A 20,315-nucleotide genomic window follows, 5' to 3' on the forward strand; every position below is an offset into this window, starting at 1 on the left:
GCCTCCCCAACCAGGCCAGACATAGCTGGATTGTTATCTGAGGTGTCCCCTTTCCCACCCCATCCCTCCTACAGCTTGTGTGGGAACCATTTGTCTTTGTGCTTGGCTGGTTAAGAATTCGATGTTTGTTTTTTCCTTCTCACTAGGTAGCCCTGGCTGGCCTGGAACTCACAAAGCTCTGCCTGCCTCTGTCTTCCAAAGTACTTGATTAAAAGCTCGCAACACCCAGCTGAGAATGCACTGTCTTTTGGAGGCCTGGTTTGCTCCCTTAAAGTCTCTAACCAAAGAGAAGTTGTTGGAATCAAACAGCTGTTGCTGGTATAGATAGACTTGGAGAATGAGGAGACCAGGCAGGCAGGCCAGCTGACAGACATCCCACAATCCCTTAGAAACACACAGAAACACAGAGCCAGTGACCCCTGACACAGAAAGGGCAGCCATTTAATTCTGAGTAGTTACAAAGTTGAACCTCCCCTTTACATCCGCTACAAGATGTAACAGTGTTTGCTGTGACACCTACCAAGGTTATTTGCCTGCGAATGGTGAACTTGAGCCAGGACGGGGCCTACTCCTCTCTCACTCAAGGCTTGTCTGTGACACAGAACTGTAAACTAGGAGGTCCCCAACCCTCCTTAAAAAATGTGCTTCTCCACTGGAACCGGAACTGGAAGGCACAGGGTAACCGGTGGGAACTTCTTCGTCCAGGCAGGCCGGCATCTTCCAGGGGCCCGTCATTCCTCAGCCTCAGCTGCCGGCAGAACTTGGGCTATGAACACAGCCACACCCGTCACACGGGTGCACACTGAGGCACCTGGTGCTCACTCAACAGAGAGGTCAAGGCAGGAGGAGCCACATTTGGAGGTACAGTCCTACTCTGGGGGGACCTTTCACTCAATGCTAAAAGGCATAGGCTGCTGGGGACAGCATGAGGGCTAAGCACTAAGCCGGGGTGCCTTCCTGGAAAGCTGCTCATCTTTACCTCTACACTTGCACTGAGTAGTGCTGGGCTAAGAGCCAGGCTCCAGGGCACACTTAGGGGGGCCACGGAGGAGGAAGCTCTGTCTGGTATCCCAGGGTAGCACAAAGGACAATGGTGTGGAGATCTCAGTTCCAGGGTCTGGACTTTGGCCATCTCGGTCGTTGTTGCCAGCAGCTCGCAGGCCTGAAAATGGCCCTCTCTGACCTGTCTGTGTCCTGCAGCCAGACAGGTGGCTAGGATGAGCCTCCTCTGCCCCTCGGCTCCTCTATGGCCCCATAGTGGGGTGGCCATCAGGCTCCCTCAGGTACATGTCCTAAGGCCAAGGACACTAGAGGCTCCACTAGTGATGAAAGTAGCAGGGCAGGTCCAGGGGTCCTGAGGACATCTGCTGCCCAAGCTGAGGTAGAAACTTAGACATCTTTCCACAAGCAATCTGCAGTCCTGGACCCCATACCCCACCAGTCTGACACCGGAAAGGGGTAAATCACCCTGAGAACACAGCCCTGACTCCAGTGTCTCCTAAGTGTGGTCCCAGACTCCAACCACACACGTCCAGGGACCTCCAGAACCTGTGAGATCCGGGTAATTCAGAGATATCACATGTGCAGCTGACCCAGGAGCTATCCTGGGAGCCAGTACGAAGCCAGGAGCAGGCTGTGGGGATGTGGCCAGGGGTGGGGGTGCGAACTGAGGTACATAAATGGTGCAGAGCCCTAAGCACCAAAGTGGCCCGCTAGCTCTTCAACTCTTGTGTGGGTTCTCTGTGCGGCAGTACTGGACAACGAAAGCATCCCAGCTGGGACGAGTGTTGGGACTCCCATCCCGAGTGGTGCCGGGCAGCGGGGAGGACAGAACAGGTCGAGTGGTCCTGCCCTGGTGATGGGACATAACCCGCCAAAGGTGCGGTAGACTCGGTCTAGGTGCAAGGCGCCGGGACCTGGGGCCCTCAGGTCATGAGGAGCAGCCTTCCCAACCCGGGCTCTGCCCTTAGCTGGTGACTTTCCACAGTCTAGCAGGTGGCAGAAGGCCCTGAGTAGGGCAAGGGACAACTCCTGGGTGGCTTGTCTCCACAGACTCACAAAGATTCATCTGACGTGCATTTGTGTGGCACATTGATGGCCAAGAAGGTCCAGTGTCGAGGCAGTAGTGTCACACAGCCAATGTTCGCAGCCGGACAAGAACCACCTGGAGAACCTCATGGGGACACAGATTCTGTGACTTGGGGCACGAGTTAAGGCAGGAGATGGTAGTCAATAGTTAGCTCCCTGTAGCTGCAGTCACTTGGGCACCAGGAGGCTGGGATGGGCAAGGGGGTAGGTAGCTCTCTGAGCACCAGTCACATGCCTATCTCAAGGTCCCCACTCAGTCCACTGCTTCAGATTGGTGGCCTTTGGTCCCTCCCAGCTCCAAGGACAAAGGTGGGAAAGCTGCTGGGCCCTGCTCAGCTGGATGCAGAGCAATGAGGGTATCCGGATGAGGTGTGGTCCAGGGAAGAGGGCATCTACCATCTCGTTTTATTTTTCGGGGACTGATCCTAAAGTAACCAAAAAGAACAAGAGTCAAAAGGGAGGGACACTGCTGCTCAAAGCCCACGTCCTGGATTGTGCTAAAAAAAGAAAAAAGAGAGAAAAAAGTCTAAGTCCTCAGGGAGTGATACAATCTAAATACAGAAGTTTGGGGGAAGTCTAGAGTTTTGTTCCAATAACCTTTTTTTTCCCCCTTTTCCCCCTTACAACTGGTGTCAGAAAATAACTTGTGGCTAGTTTCGGATAAACACTCCCAAGCCTGGCTCTTAAGTCCCCTTGAAGAACCTGGATCTGGCATCCAAGGGTCAGAACATTGTGCTATCCATAAGGAACAGAGGCAGCTCAGAGCCCAGGCCACTGGTCTATCGTATTCCAGGAAGGGTCAAGGACAAAAGCTGGGGTATCAGTCTGTCCAGTCTCGTTCTAGGCACCTAGAGGCTCCGAGGCCATACAACTAAGGTCCCATATAATCCTCAAGTGATAGCTTTCTGAGATTTTGGCTCTGGAAATGGAAGGAAAGACTGATCTTGTCCCGATGTCATCCTTTCCCACCCCCTAACATGTCCACCGGCCATGGAGATGAGCCTGAGCTGTTGGAGAAACACTTTTACTGATTCCTCAATTGTAAGCACATGATTGCTGTGACCCTTGAACCAACCAGGACCTGGCCTGACAGCCTTGTCTTTATGAACGGCTCAGGCCCACGCTAAGCCATCCCACTCACTCTTATGAAGCATGATCTCAGAGCCTGGAGCAGGATGGAGGTCCGCCTCGCCCTCTAAAGTATACTAACTTCCTGTGGGAGAGGCCAAGGTGAGCTGACCCCCGAGAACTTCCCACTAGTGGGTCTGCCTTCCATCTTCTGTCTCTGAATATAGGCATGGAAGGTGAGAGCCAGGTCAGACACTCCCAGATGCAGAGCTGCATCCCAGACAAGAAGAACCCAGATGAGCATTCTGATGCCAACCAATGGCAGATACGCCAGAGAGCCCTGCCCCAGAGGAGGTACCAGCCCCTTACTACCTGAGACCCAAGAAGCACGAGCCCCAAGAACTGAATGTGAGGAGGAAAGAGGGGCCCACTGATCCCCACAGAGAAAGGAAGGAATTACAGGAGGTGAGAACTCAGTCAGAAACCACAAGCCCAGAGCAAGAGTTAACAAAGCAGAAATGTTTATTAGGCACCCTTGCTCCTCACAGAGGGGCAGGATTCAGCTCAAGGCATTCCTTCTGAGCTCGCTGGAGGCTGAAGGTGTCACCAGAAAGTGTAGCCACGAGACCAGCCACCACCCCAAGCAGAACACTATTTGGATGGAGTACATCACCAGAGGGACCCCGGCATGAAACAGGGCAGGCACCTGGACTCCACAAATACTGAGTGGGAGGGCCCCCCAGGATACCCACCCGAACATCAGGGGATGTTCACATCAGGGGACCTGAACCTGAGGCATAAGCTACCCTGAGCCAGTGGGGGGGCACAGAGCACGGGTCCCTAGTAGTCCCTCACCCAAGCCAGATCCTGAGCGCCCCCTCTAAATCCACCCACTTCCTTCTGACCAGGGCTGCTGCCTCAGTCCCACACGTAGGGGTTTCTAAAGACCTGAGAGATCTTGCCGTCTTTCGGTGGTGTGGCCACCTGGTGGCTCTGGACCATGTACATGTCTTCGGCTCGCAGGGTTGAGTTGGCACTGCCCATCACCTGGCTGTTGGCGGTGGCCCGTGGGAGGATGACATCATAAGCGCCTTCAGACTGAAAGGAAGAACAGGCGGTCTCACAGTCAGGGGATCAGGAGCCAGGTTCCGCCAGGGCAAAGGTGCAAACACCCAGCTTCCTGCAGGGCTGTGCCTGCCAGTTCCCACTTCTTGACAGCTCCACCCCGGCTCCACCAAGGCCTTGCCACCACACTGGGAAGCATGACCCCACCTCTGGAAAGAGAGGACCGGCCTTTCGAGCATGGATGAAAGTCCCTGGCCACCTTGGGGCTTCCCAGGAGACCCTGTCCCTGAGTGCCTGCTCCTAGGTCCTTGAGGAAACCTTGGGTCCCATGGAGAGACTGCTGCACCAAGCTAGTACTGCCTGACTGCTACCATTCACAGGATCCCTTCCTCCAATGTCTTACTTGAGTCTCCAAAATGTCACTGCAATACCTGGTTACCCTTCTGGTAGGTCCTGGTTCATATTAACTCTGACCTAGGAATCCGGCCCCAAATGTTCTACCAGGAAGGAACGTGACCCCCTGGGATGGTCCCACCTCTCTTATCACAGTAGAAGACAGATGTTACCACCAAAGCTTCGGGGCTCCCAGGATCCCAAGCTAGCAGCTGTCTTTTCAGATCTGGGTGGCCTTCCCACCTGTGTGTGTTGGGGGAGTTGGGGGGGTCCCACTTCCTGGAACATCCAACCCCTCCCGGTTGTCTAGGACACATCTATCTGGGAGCTTCAACACGGGAATGCACCAAAATTAACAGAACTGTTTGTCAAGCCCCACCCCCCAGCTGAGCTCCACCCCTAGCTGGGGCCCACCCTGAGACAGGCTGTCAAATGTTTAACTACTGGGATGGGAAAGCCCTGAAGGTCCCTGTAGATATGCCTTGGGGAGTTACTCCCTTCTAGGTGGAAGCCAAACTAACAGATGATGTCAGCAGCCCCCACCCCCACCAACACGGAAGTCACAGTACTCTGTCCCACCTCAGACCCAATCTGCATTTTCGGCAAGTTCTCAATTGCTGCTCACTCTGGAGTGTGAGAACTGAGCAGAAACAGCAGCCCAGTACAGCTCACCCTCCAAACCGGGAGAGAGGCTGGGGGCGGAGAGGTAGCCTCTGCTGGTACTGAGAAGGGAAACGGCCCAGCGCTGCTGCTCCTGCGTACAGCTTCACGCTTGGCAGAGAGCTGGGGCTGGAAGTCTCAGACGCGCCAGCCACCCCCTGCTCCCAGCCGGGGAGGTGGGGAAGGGATGGGAACTGCACCCCCGCTGACCTCCTGGCTTCCTGTTCCCAGAATCCTGCCAAGGCAGGTCGCTGACCTCTCTGGCAACCGCTGCCGGCAGAGAGGAGAAACATATATGGAGTGGGAATCCATTCCACCTCCTTCCTGTTCCCACCGCCCCTCTGGGTAATGGAATATTGGCTCCCAGAGCCCAGGAGAGGTATAAAGGTCAACTCTTGATGGCCAGGCATGCAAATAGGGTCTCATGTAGCCCAGGCTGGTGGTACAAGCTATAGCAAATGACTGTCCTTAAACCCCTGGGCCTCCTGCTTCCACTTCCCAAGTGCTAGAATTACAGATATGTGCCACCATGCCTGGGCCTGGGGTTGTGGGGGATGCTGGTGGTGCAGGGAGGTCCCAGGGTTGATGCCCCCAGAAGCTGGTCATACCCCAATGCCTGTCTACCAGCGGATGAGACTTGGCTCTGTGGCTATCGGCCAGGTCACAGGGACCTGAGGGACCCACTCACCGGGCCTTTGTGCATCAGGGCCATCTCGGTGGGCTGGTACACGCTGGTCAGCAGCTGTCCATTGTAGCCACTGTAAGGTGACACCGGTCTCTTTGCTGTGGGGAAAAACATGCTCAGTTTTGAAGATTTCTGGACTCTCGTCTCCTGCTTCACTCCCATAGACCAAGTAACTCTCCCAGGAATTGGAAAGAGGGGCCTTGAGGCCCTGGTATAACACCCAGCCCAGGAGTCTGGGTGACCTGCTAGTGAGACCGTGGACCTGCTGGCCCTCCCACACCTGGGGCTCTTTTGATTAGGTGTACAGAAAAGCCCTGCTTGGCTCCCAGCATTATGGGACACCCCTCCTCTCCCCATAGCTCAGAAAAACATGCTGTCAGCAGCCTTCACATCCCTATCTACCCTCAGGGCCAGAGACCAAGAGGGACACATGGGCCTTCGGCTGCCTTCCAAGATGGCCAGCCTCCAGTTCCCGCTTCTACTACTATGGACCCACTGCCAGGCACAAGGGCAAGTACAGCTGAGACCCCACAGCTTTTTATATGTTCTTGTCGTCACAGGGCACGGTGGCTGCTAGTGCCACTTTGCAGCCTCAAAGAGCCCAGCCAGGGGACTTGGAGCTCTGCCCATCCTGGGCCCCCCTGGCAAGTACCCAGAGAGGTATGTAACTCTCTGCACTGTCTGGTGGGCTTCCTGTTTGAGCCACACTGCTGGGTACCACTGCACTGTGGTATCTGAGGAGTGCTGCTAGCTAGCCCTGTGGCCCAGGAACAGGCCTTCCTGAGGGGCCCAGGCATATAGAATTCTGCTGACTCCTGCAGAGCTTTGGGACCAAAGCCTACACAGAACTCCTAACTGCTGGGCTCATGTTATTGATTTTCCCTTTTTGGAAAAAAAAAATGAAATAAATAAAAATCTTACAGTCTAGAAATTTCTCCATGAAAAGAGAGAGAAGGACTAGGAACTCTCTGGCCTGATATGGAGCTAGGAGAGGCCGTGGGGGTGGGGTGGGGTGGGGGTGAGGGTGAGGGTGAGGGTGGGGATGAGGTCGGGATGGGGGTAGGGTTGGGAGTGAGGGAGGCAGGGTTCACTGCTCCTCCCAGTCAGTGCGTGCCTAGTCCCTCTTTCTGGCTTCCTTAATGACCCTTAATGCCTCTACTCGGCAGAAGCAACCCCAGTGTGGGGAAAGCAGTCATCTCGATGGAGGGAGATCACAAATTATGTATGTGTCACCGCTTTCCACAAAGCAGTATGAGGCCCACAAGATGTGCACAGAAGACCGTAGGATTTCTGATTCTACAATGTTCATTGCCTCCCACTGAATTTCTGTCAGGGACCCCAGAGCCGTGTGATAACCAGGAGTCTAAAGCCCCCACCCATCTTAATCAACACATACAGCTGGGGTTGTGCAGAGCTCCGGTCATGCTGGAGGGGGCTGCAGCTTATGAGCCACAAGACCCTGTGTCTTAGCACAGAGCCCAGATTTCCGATAAACGCTAGCATTCCTTACAGTTAAAGAATGTGCCCGGCGTGGTGGTGCATACCTTTAATCCCAGCACTCTGGACGCAGAGGTAGGTGGATCTTTGTGAGTTCTAGGCTAGCCTAGTCTACAAAGTGAGCACAGGACAGCCAAGGTGCTGTTATACAGAGAAACCCTGTCTTGAAAAACCAAGGGGGCGGGGGAGAGAAAAAGGCACCACTGAGGCCAATATGGGCCATCATGAGTGCTCTTTGTGGTGCTGGAAACAGAACCAGGGGCTTGGGTCTACTACCACTGAGCTAGCTGCAGGCTCCATCCATGAAAGCAGAGGCTTTAAAGCAGAAACTTACATTCTTTTCAAGGGAATGGCTCCCTACCGTACAGTAAAAGGCATGAGGCAAAGGATGGCCCAGGCAGGTAAAAGCACTTGCCACCAGACCTGACCACCTGAGTCTGGTTTCCAGAACCCACAGGGTAGGAAAGAAATGTCCGACAAAAAAAGCTGGGAAACTGGACGTTGGTGGGGCATGCCTTTAATCCCAGCACTAGGGAGGCAGAGGCAGTAGGATTTCTGTGAGTTCAAGGCCAGCCTGGTCTACAGAGCAAGTTCCAGGATGGCCAAAACAGAAACCCTGTTTAGAAAAACAAAAAGCTAAACAAAACAAAAAGCTGGAAATGGTGACACATGCTATAATCCCAGCAACTGGGAGAAGGAAGGATCAGCTGATCAAGAGCCAGCCTCAGCTACATAGTGAGTTCGAAATCAGCCTAAGCTACATGAGATGCTGTCTGGTCTCACACACAGGCACACCCCAATGCACACATACACACCCCCACAAAGACAAATACAAAGTCCTTGCCACACCTGAGGCTGGCTCATCCATAGAAAATGCCTTGTTCTCCACAAACATGCTTTGGCTTGTCTGCTCTTTCAGGATGGTCTCGTAGCCCACACCTCGGGTAGGGTACATGTCGCTCTGGTAGCTCTGTTCTGGGCTGGGTTTGGTCACCTGGGAGACCTCAGGGATGACGTAGAAGAGGACAAAAATCCAAGCATTGGCAGCGAGGGCAATGGCCAGTGTGGGGTCATCCCAGGTGGGGCTATGGTACTGCTCATTGCCATAGGTGTACATGACAATCCATACCACCCAGATGGCAATGGAGATGGCTGTGGTGAGCAGCACAAAGACTCCGTGCTTCCGCCAGCGCTTAAAGCGGCCACACAGGGTGGGCCAGGCTCCTAGGAAGGCTCCCAACAGCAGCAGCATTACATAGATGAGCGCCATGACAAAGTCCATGTTGGCGATGGCACAGGGCGAGGTCATGGTCCAGTCGGTACCACTGCCATTGCCCAGAGGGCCGACCTGGCCACCTCCCCGTACCAGGGTGATGATCAGCCACTCAGTGTTGATAATGACCTCCACCAGGGTGAGTAGCAGGGCCACGGTGAAGAGCACCCAGCCTCGGGGCCCACGGTTCTTCCGGGCTAGAGAATTGAGGGCAAAGACGTGGGCTACCAGGCAGGAGAAGCAGATGGCAAACAAGACACCGAAGAGGAAGCGTCGAGAGGTACAGGTGGAGAAGTCAGGCTTGACCACGCAGGCGAACACGAGGCAGAAGAGGCCCAGGGTGCCCAGCAGGAAGAACACCTGGGTCCCCAGGGGGCTCCGCTTCTTAGTGTCCTCCACAAACGGGATGCTGGCCACGAGGATGATGGTGAGCATAAATGTGGTGACGACGCCTGCCCCGGCCACTGCCTCCAAGACGATGCCCCAAGCCCCTGAGCGGTCACAAAGGTTGTAGTACAGGGGATCCAGGTCTGGGCTGCAGCCAGGCGGGGCATGGTGCTGGGCCACGGCCCCTGGGAAGAAGAGAGGCAGTCCTAGGTATATCAGCAAGGTTTTGTGGGCGGCCATCCTGGCTCCCAGGCCAGGCTTCAGCTGGGTCCCTAGAGACAGGAAGAACAGACAAAAATCAGTCCTCCAAGGTCAAATATCAGAGAGCGATCCTCAACAAGAGTTGATGAGGGAAGCCAGGCAGTGGTGGCGCACACCTTTAATTCCAGCATTCGGGAGGCAGCGGCAAGGGGTTCTCTGTGAGTTCGAGGCCAGCCTGGTCTACAGAGTGACTCCAGGACAACCAAGACAATACACAGAGAAATCCTGTCTCGAAAAAAAGGGTTGTTGAGGAGACATGGTTCTCTAGGCTTCCAAATCCTTATTTTATATATTTTTAACATTAAAAATTATGTTTTTATGTGTATGGGTGTTTTGTTTTCAAGTATATCTGTGCTCCTGATGCCTGTGGAGGCCAAAGGATGGTGTTGGATCCATGGAACTGGAGCTCCAGATGGTTGTGAGCCACCATGTGGTTGCTGAGAATTGAACCTAGGTCCTCTCGTACAGTAACAAATGTTCTTAACCACCGAGAGAGATGAAGGCCGCCTGTCATTCCTACTCTTTTTCTTTTCTTTTCTTTCTTTTTCTTTTTCTTTTTCTTTTTTTTTTTTTTTTTTCTTTTTTTTTTTTTGACAAGGTTTATCTGTGTAACAACAGCCCTGGCTGTTCTGGAACTCTGTGGACCAGGCTGGCCTGAAACTCAGAGATACATCTGTCTCTGCCTCCATAGTGCCGGGATTAAAGGTGTGTGTCACCACTTCCCGCTGTCAACTCTGTTCCTAGCCACAGAAAAGGAGAAACTTCTTAACTGTTGGAGAGCTGGATCAGCGGTTAAGAGCTCTGGCTGCTCTTTCGGAGGACCCGGGTTCGATTCCCAGCACCCATGTGAAGGCTTACCCACGGGACTCCAGTCTCCTCCAGCACTGTACACACATGGAACATACAGGTAGGCAAAACGCTCATACAGATACAATAAAAATAAGCTTTAAAATCCACCAATGAACTTTCAGTGCCCTCCTTTGCCCACCAAAACCTGGGTCTAAATACGAGATCTTGCAGAGAGAAGCCAAGTACAGCACTGCTCAGCACAGCTCTATCGGCCCTGGACTTCCAGGACTCCCGTCAGTTACGGCGCCCTTCCACAAAGTCCTGGAATGCCAGCAGCCACTGTGATGGTTACTCTTGGTTGTTAACTTGACTACATCTGGAATTAACTAAAAACCCAAACGGCGGGGCACACCCGTGAGGGATTTTTATTTTCTTAATTAAATCATTTGAAGTGGGAAGACCCACTTGTAATTTGAATCTTTGAAGTGGGAAGAGCCACCTTTAACCTGGGCCACGCTTTCTACCGGCAGCCTGTATAAAGGGCATGGAAGAAGACGAAGGCTCTTTCTCTTGCCCTGCTCGCCCTCACTCTAACTGGCAAGTCCTTTCCTTCACCGACCTTACAGCGAAGGAATTCTGCACAAAACCCTCAGGATTCTGACGTGTAATGAAGACCAGCTGAGACATCCAGGACTGAACAAATACTGGGTTCCGTTAATAGATAGCAATTGTTGGACTAGTTAGACCACAGCCGCTGGACCACAGCCTGTAAGCCTTATGATGTGTGTACTCACACGTGTGTGTGTGTGTGTGTGTGTGTGTATGTTCACTCTATAAGTTCAGTTCTCTAGAGAACCCTGACTAATACAGTCACTTAGGCATGCATTCCTCCATTCAGAGTTCTTAACAAACACTTATAGCAGGAATAACCTACAGCTAGGGGAAAAAAATAGTTGAAAATTAGCTTCTCAGCTGTTCTAGTTTGCTTTTTGTTGCTTTGATAAACATCATGAACAGAAGCAACTTGAGGAGGAAAGCGTTTATTTGGCTTACATGCTCTATCAGCAAGAGAAGCTAAGGCGGGAACCTGGAGACAGGAAATGAAGCAGAGACTATGGGAGGAGGATGCTTGCTTTCCTTAGTTTATTTATGCGGCCTTTTCTTCCTTCCTTATTCATTTGTTTGTTTATTCATGAGACGGGGTGTTGCGGTGTAGGCCGGGCTAGCCAGAACTCAGACTCACAGGCATAGGATACCAGACTGGCTTTTGTGTTTTTCACTTTTCGTGCCAACTTTCCTCTCCAGACTCTAGAGTTTACTGTCTAGCTCAATACTAAAGACAGGGATAACACAAACGGATTCAGGCTGGAGAGGCGTCACAGAGGTTAACAGCACTTCTAGAGGACCCAGGTTGGGTTCCCAGCACACGTGCGGTGCTAACTTCCATCTGCAGCTCCAGCTCCAGGGAACCTGACATCTTTCTTCTGCCCTCTACCAGCATCAGGAATGCAGACGGTACACAGACACAGATGCAGGCAAAATACTCACACACAAAATAAAAGCAAATCTCCAAAAAATAATAATAATAATAAGCAAGAGCCAGGCATGGTGGTGCACACCTCTAAGCTCAGAGGCAGAGGCAAGCAGTTCTCTGTGAGGCCAGTCTGGTCTACACAGTGAACCCCAGGCCAACAGTACACAGAGAAACCCTGTCTCAAAAAAGCCAAGCCAAATACAATTAACTGACAAAAACAACAACAAAAAAAGCAAAACAAAAACAAATATACCTGAACACACACATCAAAAACTAGGCAAAGACAATTAGTCCCCCAGATGGAAGACTTCAGGACATTGTAGTGAAGAAGGGGAAAACGGCCTTTTTATTAACATCAGAAAAGTAACAGATCACCCCACTTGCTTATAGCCATACTAAATGTTGCAGATTTGTGCCAAGGGAGAAAGCCAGAACAGTTTCTCTGTGTGAAGTGAAGGGTGTCACTGGGGAAGAGAAACTCAAGATCCAATCCGGGGGGCTAGGCTGCAGCTCGATGGTGTAACACTTCCTTCATGCGTGGTTCTCGGGTTCCATCTTTAGCAACGCTCCCCGCACTCCCCAAAGGGAGGCATACTTTGTGAGTTTTCCACCCAAAGCTACAAATCTACTTGGAAACTGAGTGGTTCGAATGAGAATGGCTTTCTTAGGCGTCTAAATTCAAATGCTTGATTCCCATTGGTGGAACTGGGAAGGATTAGGAAGGGTGGCCTGGCTGAAGGAAGTGTGTCACTGAGGGAGGGACTGAGGTTTTCTAAAGCCCAGGCCATCCTCAGTCAGCTCTCTATGTCCTCAGCTCTCAGCTCCTGCTCCAGCACCATGACTGCCTGCACCACGATCAAGGACTCCAATTCTCTGAAACTGTAAGCCCCCAATACACTCTTTCTTCTCTAAGCTGCTTTTGTCACAGAAAGACAGAGATCTAGCGCAGAATGGTTAAAGGCTCTAAAAGAAACTATCATAAAGCCCCAAACTCCCTGAGATGTTAGTTAGATTGTCTGTGTGTATGTCATCTTACACTGTTCAAGAAGCTAGTTGTAGCTGGGCAGGCATGGTGGCGCACAACTTTAGGGCCAGCGCTTGAGAGGAGGAGGTAAGCGGGTCTCTATGAGTTCAGCCTCATCTGCATAGTTAGTCCCAGGCCAGCCAAGGATACATGAAGAGAAAAAGAGGAATAAATAAATAAATAAATAAAAGGAGTACTTCTCCTGCCTAACCAGAAAGACATTCCCTGAATCCAGCAACCAAGCTTTCCTTGGATGACAGCGTCCGCTAGTGGCCAGTAGAGGCATGACACTGTTACCAAATGCTTTCTCTACCAGCACCCAACTATTTATTTATTATTGAATTTGAGGCGGAGCCTTGCTACTTATCCCTAACTGGCCTCAAAGTTGTGGCAATCTGCCTGCCTCAACCTTCTAAGTACTGGGGACATAGGCATGAGCCACCATTCCTGGCTGATTTCTAATATGTACACAAAATGCCAAGTCCCATTTGATAGAAAGTGAAGTCACTAAATCAAAGGAAATGACACACATTGTGATAGTTAATACTGACAGCTGACTTGGCAGGATCTAGAATAACCTGGGAGATAAGCCTGGGCACGGCTGTGAGAACTTATCTAGATTAGATTAACTGAAGTGAAAAACACTCACCCAAGATACAGGGGGCACCATTCCCGAAGCTGGTGTTTCGGAGGAGAGAGAGCCAAGTACCGCATCACGCTCCTGCTGCCATTAGCCAAAACAAAGCCCTCCTTAAGTGGGCTTCTTGTGTGCTAGCACACAACTCATCCCAGCACTCAAGGAGGCAGAGGCAGGCAGATCTGAGTTCAAGGCCAGCCTGGTCTACAAAGAGAGTCCAGGACAGCCAAGGCTAAACAGAAAAACCCTGTCTCAATAAATAAATATAGTGTCACTGGTATTTACAAGTACGGAAGAGAATGACCAGGAGTTAACGGGTAAGGAGTCACACCCAAGGCACTGAAATGAAAATTCACGAGTAACAATGGGCTCCTAAATGTCCAATTCCAATTGCAAACAGACCATAGCTAGGATTTGGGTGCAGCTAAAAATTTAGAAGGGAACCCTGAGGAGAACCAAGAAGCACTGGCCCCTTGGAGGGTTTCTCACCCCGCCTCGCTGGGTCAGGTCCTAGCAAGCAATCAGGACCAGGGACACAGCTTAGTGTTTGCCTAGCCTATGTGAGGGCCCTAGGTTCAATCCCCAACCGTGGGAGAGGAGCAGGGATACAGAACAGGTGACTATTCTGTCTGCCAGTACTCACTAGGGAGACAAGGCCCAATTGCTTTTTAGAGTTCTGGAAAATACAGAGACAGTCAAATACAGTTGCGGGCTAAGATAGGAAGGTAATGCAAAACATGACACAGATTAGTACGCGAGGGAATATGGGACGGGATTTATGAGAGGTGCTCCAGGAAGACAGAGAGTGGGAGAGCAAGACGAGAGGGGACGAGGGGAGAAGACCTTGTCTAAAGCATCTCATTGGGAATTAGGGATGTGACTCCGTGGCCGGGTACTTATCTAGCATGCATGGGGCGTTCAGTGTGATCCCCCAACACCTCAGAAAAAGGGGGGAGGGAAGGTCAGCCAGTAAGCCCTTGCTGTGTTAAGCACGAAGACCTGAGTTTCGATCTCCACCTCCCATGAAAAGAACACGGCTTAAGAGCTTGCCCCTGTAAGCCCAGCTCTAGGGAGGTGGAGACAGGAGGATTGCTGGGGTTTGCTGTCCAGGCAGTCCAGCCGAAATGGCGAGCTCCAGGTTTAGTGAGAGAGAGACCCTGTCTCAAAAAATAAGAATGCTCCCGGACCCAAGAGCATTGAAGAGCATGATGGAAAGAAGGTGAAGGGCCAGAGGATGGGAGGAGGGCAGCTGCTGCTGCAGCTCGATGATGTAACACCTCGATGGTCGTGAGGTGGCCACTGCCCCCAGGAACGCACCGTAGCTATTATCACCTGCACAAGATCAAGTCATCAAGTCCAGTCAATATTCCAACAGGCTTAGTAGATCATTAACAAAAAAAGAACACCAGGTGGGGAGTGGAATGTGTTAGAGCTGCCTGCAGGGAACAGAAGGCAGGAGTTGGGGGTTCTTGGGGAAAAAGAGTCCAACTGATCAAGACGCAGAGTTTACATACATGAAAATGTCAAAGAATTATCTTATAAATATATATGTATTTTTACATACATATGTGTGTATGTATGTACATATGTATTTTTGAGACAGGATCTCACTATATAGCTCTGCATGTCCTGAAACTCACTTTGTAGACCAGAATAGACTCTAACCCACAGAGATCTGCCTTCCTCTGCTTCCCAAGTGCTGGGATTAAAGGCTCACACGGCTATTGTGCCTGGTTAAAGATAATCGATTAAAAAGTAAGACCGTGGCGCTGGCACAGGCTGTGGTGGGTACAGGTCTTTAATCCCAGCACTCAGGGAGGCAGAGGCAGGTGGATCTCTGCAAGCTCAAGACCAGCCTAGTCCAGGACAGCCAAGGCCAAATAAATAAATAAAAGATGATGAGTGGGCAGGGCAGCTCAGTGGTAAAAGCATTTGCAGCCTAGCCTGACAACCTCTGTTTAATCCTGGATCTGATTCCTGTAAACTGTCTTCACGTGTGCCTGCACACACACACACACACACACACACACACACACAAACTAAAAAGTAAACAAATAAATAAATGTAGCAATAACAAAATAAAGTGGAGAGCAACAGAGGAAGACACCAGATGTCAACTCTATCTCCACGTGGATTCACACACACGTACAATCTGAAAGCACATCACACAAAGCATTTTACTCAGTATTTCGCAAAATGTACCAAGAATGCTAACAGTGGGGGCCTAGAGAGATGCCTCAGTGATTAAGAACTCCGGCTGCTCTTCCAGAGGACACAAGTTTGATTCCCAGCACCCACATGGCAGCTCACAACCATCTGTAACCCCAGAAACACTTTTGTGGTCTCCCTGGCAACAGGCACACACATGGTACACAGATGTACAGGCATACAAAACATTAATATACACAAAGTTAATATTTTTAAAAAGAATACTAATAGTGGTAAATTAATAAAAATAAACTGTACTATGTCCCAGACATCGCCACAAGACACAGACTAAAAGCAGGGAAAGCCTTAAACAGGGTGATGTAGGAGTTTAGAGGAGTGAAGGGGCAAGAAAGAGGAAAAAGATGACAGATGTCAGAATCCCAAGTTCAGCCCCCAAATTCAGAGCAAGAGAAAGAAAGCGAAGTTCAAGTGAGCGGTGTGCGTGTACAGGAGTCTGGGGCTGGTTACAAGCATGGGTAAGAGCTGAGGGACTTGTTCAAGGAAATGGGGAGCCTCTGCAAGTGCTGAGCATGATGGCAGCATCAGCAGGGCCGTGCTTTCAAAGATGTGTCGGGCACAAAAGCACAGGGTAACCTTGTTTACTGAAGCCAGTGCTTATCCGGTTTAAGGAGTAAGGCTAAAGGAAGCACCATAATGGCCAGATCTGAGAGATTCTTGCCACCTCCCCAACTACAACCCCCCCCCACACACACCTTGGGACTAGGGAGATACAGGATGAAAGGATGCCACAGGTCACACTGCAGGCTTACATCTGATGACACCCGGGTCATCCCAAGGCTGGGGATGTAGGTCAGTGTGGGCATGTCCAAGGAAAAGGTCCTGGCTTCCTTTCCCAGGGAACAAGAGGTAGAAGGTGGAGGAGAAACGTGATGCTCAGCAGGTCCACAGACACCGGGGCCAGGGTTAGGACCAGTGACAAGCCTGTCCCATTTCCTCTTACCTTTGCTCCGGGATGAACAGCTTCCGCCTTGACCTGATCCTTCAAATCTCACCTCTGTCACTAAAACCCCAGTATGGAAAACTGGGCTGCCCTAAATGTACCATTCCCATGCTAAAATGCCTCTTTGTTGTTGTTGTTGTTTTGTTTTTTGTTTTCCTTCCACGGAAGACAGAAAGAATAGCAGGTGGGTGGACAGAAACAGCCAAGAAGGGAAACTGGGACAGATGGGCTGGACTCTCTCTCCTGTGCAGGACAGAGGCCACTGGGGTGAGCAAGACAGCTGATGAAAACCAGGCATTCTCCTCAAGATGCACACCTTTAATCCCAGCACCAGAGAGGCAGAGACAGGCAGATCTGAATTTGAGGCCAGCTTGGTCTACATGTGTTCCAGTCCAGGAGCACATATTCAGCCAGATTTGTTTTGATTCTTCACATGTATGAATGTTTTGCCTGTATGTCTGTACGTGTGCTACATGTGTGCCTGGTGCCCACAGAGGTCAGAAAAGGGAATCCCTGGAACTGGGGTTAGAAACAGTTATCAACCACCATGTGGGTACTGGGAACTGAACCCAGGTCCTCTTCGAGAGCAGCCCGTGCTCTTATCTGCTGAATAGCGTCTCTGTCCACCTGCTACCTGGTAAGATGGTGGCTAAAAGGTAGAGAAACCAGCCTTGCAGAGAGACTCTTAAATAGCTCGACCTGTCCCCACCACCTCCTGTGTGCTGTCCCCCCACACACACCTCTTGAGGCCTAACTTTCGAATCATGTGACCCACCTCCCTTACCAGGTTCTAGTCTTCAGGGGTTGTGGAGAGACGTGGTACCCTCCGATGTCTTCTACTGGTTGAACACAATAACTCCAGTAAAGGACATAGTGCCCATCCCTGCCAGGAGTGGGACAGGGGCTCCTGCCATAGAAGCCTAAACAGCCCACAGCCAAGCCTCCCCTGCAGATTGTTTTCTGGACAAAAGGGCTTTTAGCTTCACCTCCCTGGAATCGGCCATACAAATATTTTTAATCACCTCAGAAATCAGCCTTTCCTCAGGGTCAGCTCCCCAGCCCCCAACTCTGGTCAGAGGCAGTGCAATCAAGTTCCCCAATCCCCACCCTCTTTCCTTCTGTCTTCAGGGGGAGCAGAGAAGCCTTGGCAGGGATGGTGGGCTGAGACTCTGCCAGTCGGAGCTGGTTTTAAGCGGTTACAGGTGAGGCAGCAGGTTTTCACCTTCTCACCTTTCAGAAGAAGGTCCCCTCCATCTCCCCCATCAGCATCCACATCAACACACACACACCACGGTGTCTCGGAAAGAAGGCTGCCTGACACCACAGAGCATCCTTCTTCCTCCCTAGCTGAGTCCCCTCAGCAGCTGACCTGGAAAGCTGGGTGGACACTTAGCCAGCCTTCCTCTATCCTCCATCCACCACTTCCTCCTTTTTCTCAGTCTCCGGACAAGTCCGTCCCATTGTCTCAGCCCTCTAACCAGTGGGCAAGTCAACGAATCCAGTAAGAATGGACCCTGGGGAAATGCTAAGGCATGAACAGCCCGTTCACTGTCCTCCCGTCTCCCTTTCATAACCAAGAGTGGGTAACTGGACCAAAATACCGAGCGTGCCGAGTCTTCCATCTAAGCAATCAGGGGTCTGCTCTCGGCTTTGGAATGTGCCCCACCCCCACCAGCGCTCCCTCCCAGCCACATAACAGACACTGTTGGGGGGAGGGGGTTCTCCAGGAACACAAAGCCACGCTTCTATATATATATTCTCGTATCTGTACTTCAGGATCAAGATCGCAAAGCCTTACGTGATTCAGGACTTTGTACGTGTAAAAGTGTGGGCGCGAGGTGGAAGCGGAAAGCGCTCTGGAAAACCCAGGGGCGAGTAAAGGGGTGGGATCCAGAACCTAGGCCTCCGCAGGGAGAGGCGCCGTAGGCCTCTGAAATTCCAAAGTTCCCGCGAAGAGCTCCGGAGCCCTCGCCTCCCCATTCCCGCTGCCCTATTAGGTCTATGCTCGCGCGCCTCTGGAAGTCTGAACCGAAAGAGCAGAGCCAAGCTCTGTTCCTCCTAATCCCGGAGGTCACAGAAACCTGCCCACCCAACGCACCGCAGCGAAATAGGGAAAGAAGACCTACAGTCACAGTCGACCATGGCCTCCCACTGCGCGAGTGGGTAGAGGAACATCCCTCGGACACTCAGATCCTGGAATCCTTCCCTTGCCGTCCACCTCTGGCCGCAGAACCCGGCTTTCCGGACTCATGAAGTCCCCAGTTGGCTCGGGTCTGGAAACTTTCTGCGAACTTGTAGAGTGGGTGCATCGCCGCCCGCCCCTTGGGTTCTCACCCGGGGCCTCGGCCCTCGCCCTTTCCCAGCCAGCTGGACCTAGCTCTTCCGGCCGCCCGATGGCGAGGGCGGAGCGCGGAGACAGCAGCCCTTACCTGGGACGCGCAGCCAGCCCGCTCCGGCGCCGCGCTGAGAGCCAACTTCAGCCCCAGGCAGAGCGCCGCCGGGCGTAGGAGGGACTCAGAGGAGGGCGCAGGGCCAGAGCCCGTTCCGGCAGGGGTGACCAGGCCTGAGCCGAGGTGTGGAGCCTGCCTCCCCAGGACCCCAGACTGAGCTGGGCGCGCTCAGTGGTTGGTTCTCCCGCCCTCCTCCCCAGGCGCAGAACTCCCCTCTCTCGGCCAGGGTGGGCCGGGCTGCATCACCGTGACATCACCTCCATTCCGGGCGCTCCCCGGAGGCTAGCGTTGCTCCAGGTACTACAATCCTCATCCCCAGTAACAAAGCGCGCCCGGCCCTTCCCCCTCCGACTCACCTCCAGGCTCGGCCGCTGCGCACTTTCGGATCGGGAGGGGAGATTGGAGTTTCTGAGCAAGCTGGCGTGCGAGTTGTTGCTGTTTACCGCCACGCCCCCGCGCGCGGGCGCGCGCGCACTCGCGCGTACTCACTTTCTGGACTCGCTTTTCTCTCCTGAAAATGGTTCGGGGTGCAGGCCAGCACACCCCTTGGCCACATCTCCCAGGGATCGCACGCACCCAGAGACCACGGTAGCCACCTTGGCGCGTCTCCCCGTGACGGACACCCAGCCTTTGTCACTTTCGTCCTGGCTTTCCCACGAGACACATGCCTGGCACAGTTCGCCGTTCCCGGCTGGAGCGAGGCGCACGCTAAGACACAAAGTCCGTCTTTGTCACGCCTTTCGCGTCGCTTCCCCTAGCGGGTTTGCACACGTGGACGCACACGCTGAGCGCCCGCCCCTCTCGCGCGTGATCCTTCGCGGAGAGCAGAGTCTCCGAGGTCGCGATGCCACGGCGCACGCCCCTAACTGTGTGGCCTGAGTTCCGAACCCCTGCGGACTGTGGGCCAGCGTCCTTGTCCGCCTGACTACCCCACGCCCGAGTTTCTTACATCGCGCGCGGGCTCCCCTCCCTTCCCCCTCCCCCCGATTCCCCGTGGTGACCTGTCCTAATTAGCCTTCTCAGTTCTGTTCCCCGAGGTGCAGTGTTTAACGCCATCCCTGTGGTCGTCGCTCCTGGCCACGCTGTTTCTGACTCGAGCCCAGCCTCTCCCGCAGTCGGGGGCCCTGTCCACGAATTAGGAGTCCCCTGAACCACACCCCCACTCCCTGTCCGGGTGGATTCACCTGTGGCCACCCTTTCCCCTCCAGCTCCAGGAATCTGCTGAAAAGAAACCGCAGGAACAGGGAAGCGAACCCCAGCTGAGGCCTCTCCGGCTCAGTGAACAGTTTTTTTTTGTTTGTTTTTTTGTTTTTCTTTTCCTTCGGCCACTTTCTC

General features: G+C 52.6%; 1 protein-coding gene across 4 annotated transcripts; it reads right to left on the minus strand.

Moving 5' to 3' along the window:
- Nucleotides 1-408: 408 nt before the first annotated feature.
- Nucleotides 409-19,611, minus strand: Gprc5c (G protein-coupled receptor class C group 5 member C). 4 transcript variants are annotated; one of them, XM_021635071.2, is made up of 5 exons: nt 19,337-19,611; nt 8,306-9,388; nt 5,963-6,057; nt 4,105-4,254; nt 409-2,513 (listed from the first exon to the last, which is right to left on the minus strand). In XM_021635071.2, the coding sequence occupies exons 2-5, from the start codon at nt 9,354-9,356 to the stop codon at nt 2,481-2,483; spliced, it is 1,329 nt and encodes a 442-aa protein (XP_021490746.1). In that variant the 5' UTR covers nt 9,357-9,388; nt 19,337-19,611; the 3' UTR covers nt 409-2,480. The 4 variants fall into 4 exon arrangements, with proteins under 4 accessions (XP_021490746.1, XP_021490738.1, XP_021490728.1 ...); XM_021635063.2 differs by lacking the exon at nt 19,337-19,611 and adding an exon at nt 18,960-19,258; XM_021635053.2 differs by lacking the exon at nt 19,337-19,611 and adding an exon at nt 18,657-18,909.
- Nucleotides 19,612-20,315: the final 704 nt, after the last annotated feature.

This window comes from Meriones unguiculatus, chromosome 7 (genome assembly GCF_030254825.1).
Source record: "Meriones unguiculatus strain TT.TT164.6M chromosome 7, Bangor_MerUng_6.1, whole genome shotgun sequence".
Classification (NCBI taxonomy): Eukaryota; Metazoa; Chordata; class Mammalia; order Rodentia; family Muridae; genus Meriones; species Meriones unguiculatus.

What these genes read in the sequence shown, in the direction of transcription:
- Gprc5c (XM_021635053.2), bottom strand. Translation starts at nt 18,705, where the DNA reads ATGTTCCTCTACCCACTCGCGCAGTGGGAGGCCATGGTCGACTGTGAC. An exon ending in GGCCATGGTCGACTGTGACT is followed by an intron (nt 9,389 to 18,656) that starts GTAGGTCTTCTT and finishes TCCTGTCTCTAG; the next exon opens with GGACCCAGCTGAAGCCTGGC. An exon ending in CCCTGATGCACAAAGGCCCG is followed by an intron (nt 4,255 to 5,962) that starts GTGAGTGGGTCC and finishes TCTTCCTTTCAG; the next exon opens with TCTGAAGGCGCTTATGATGT.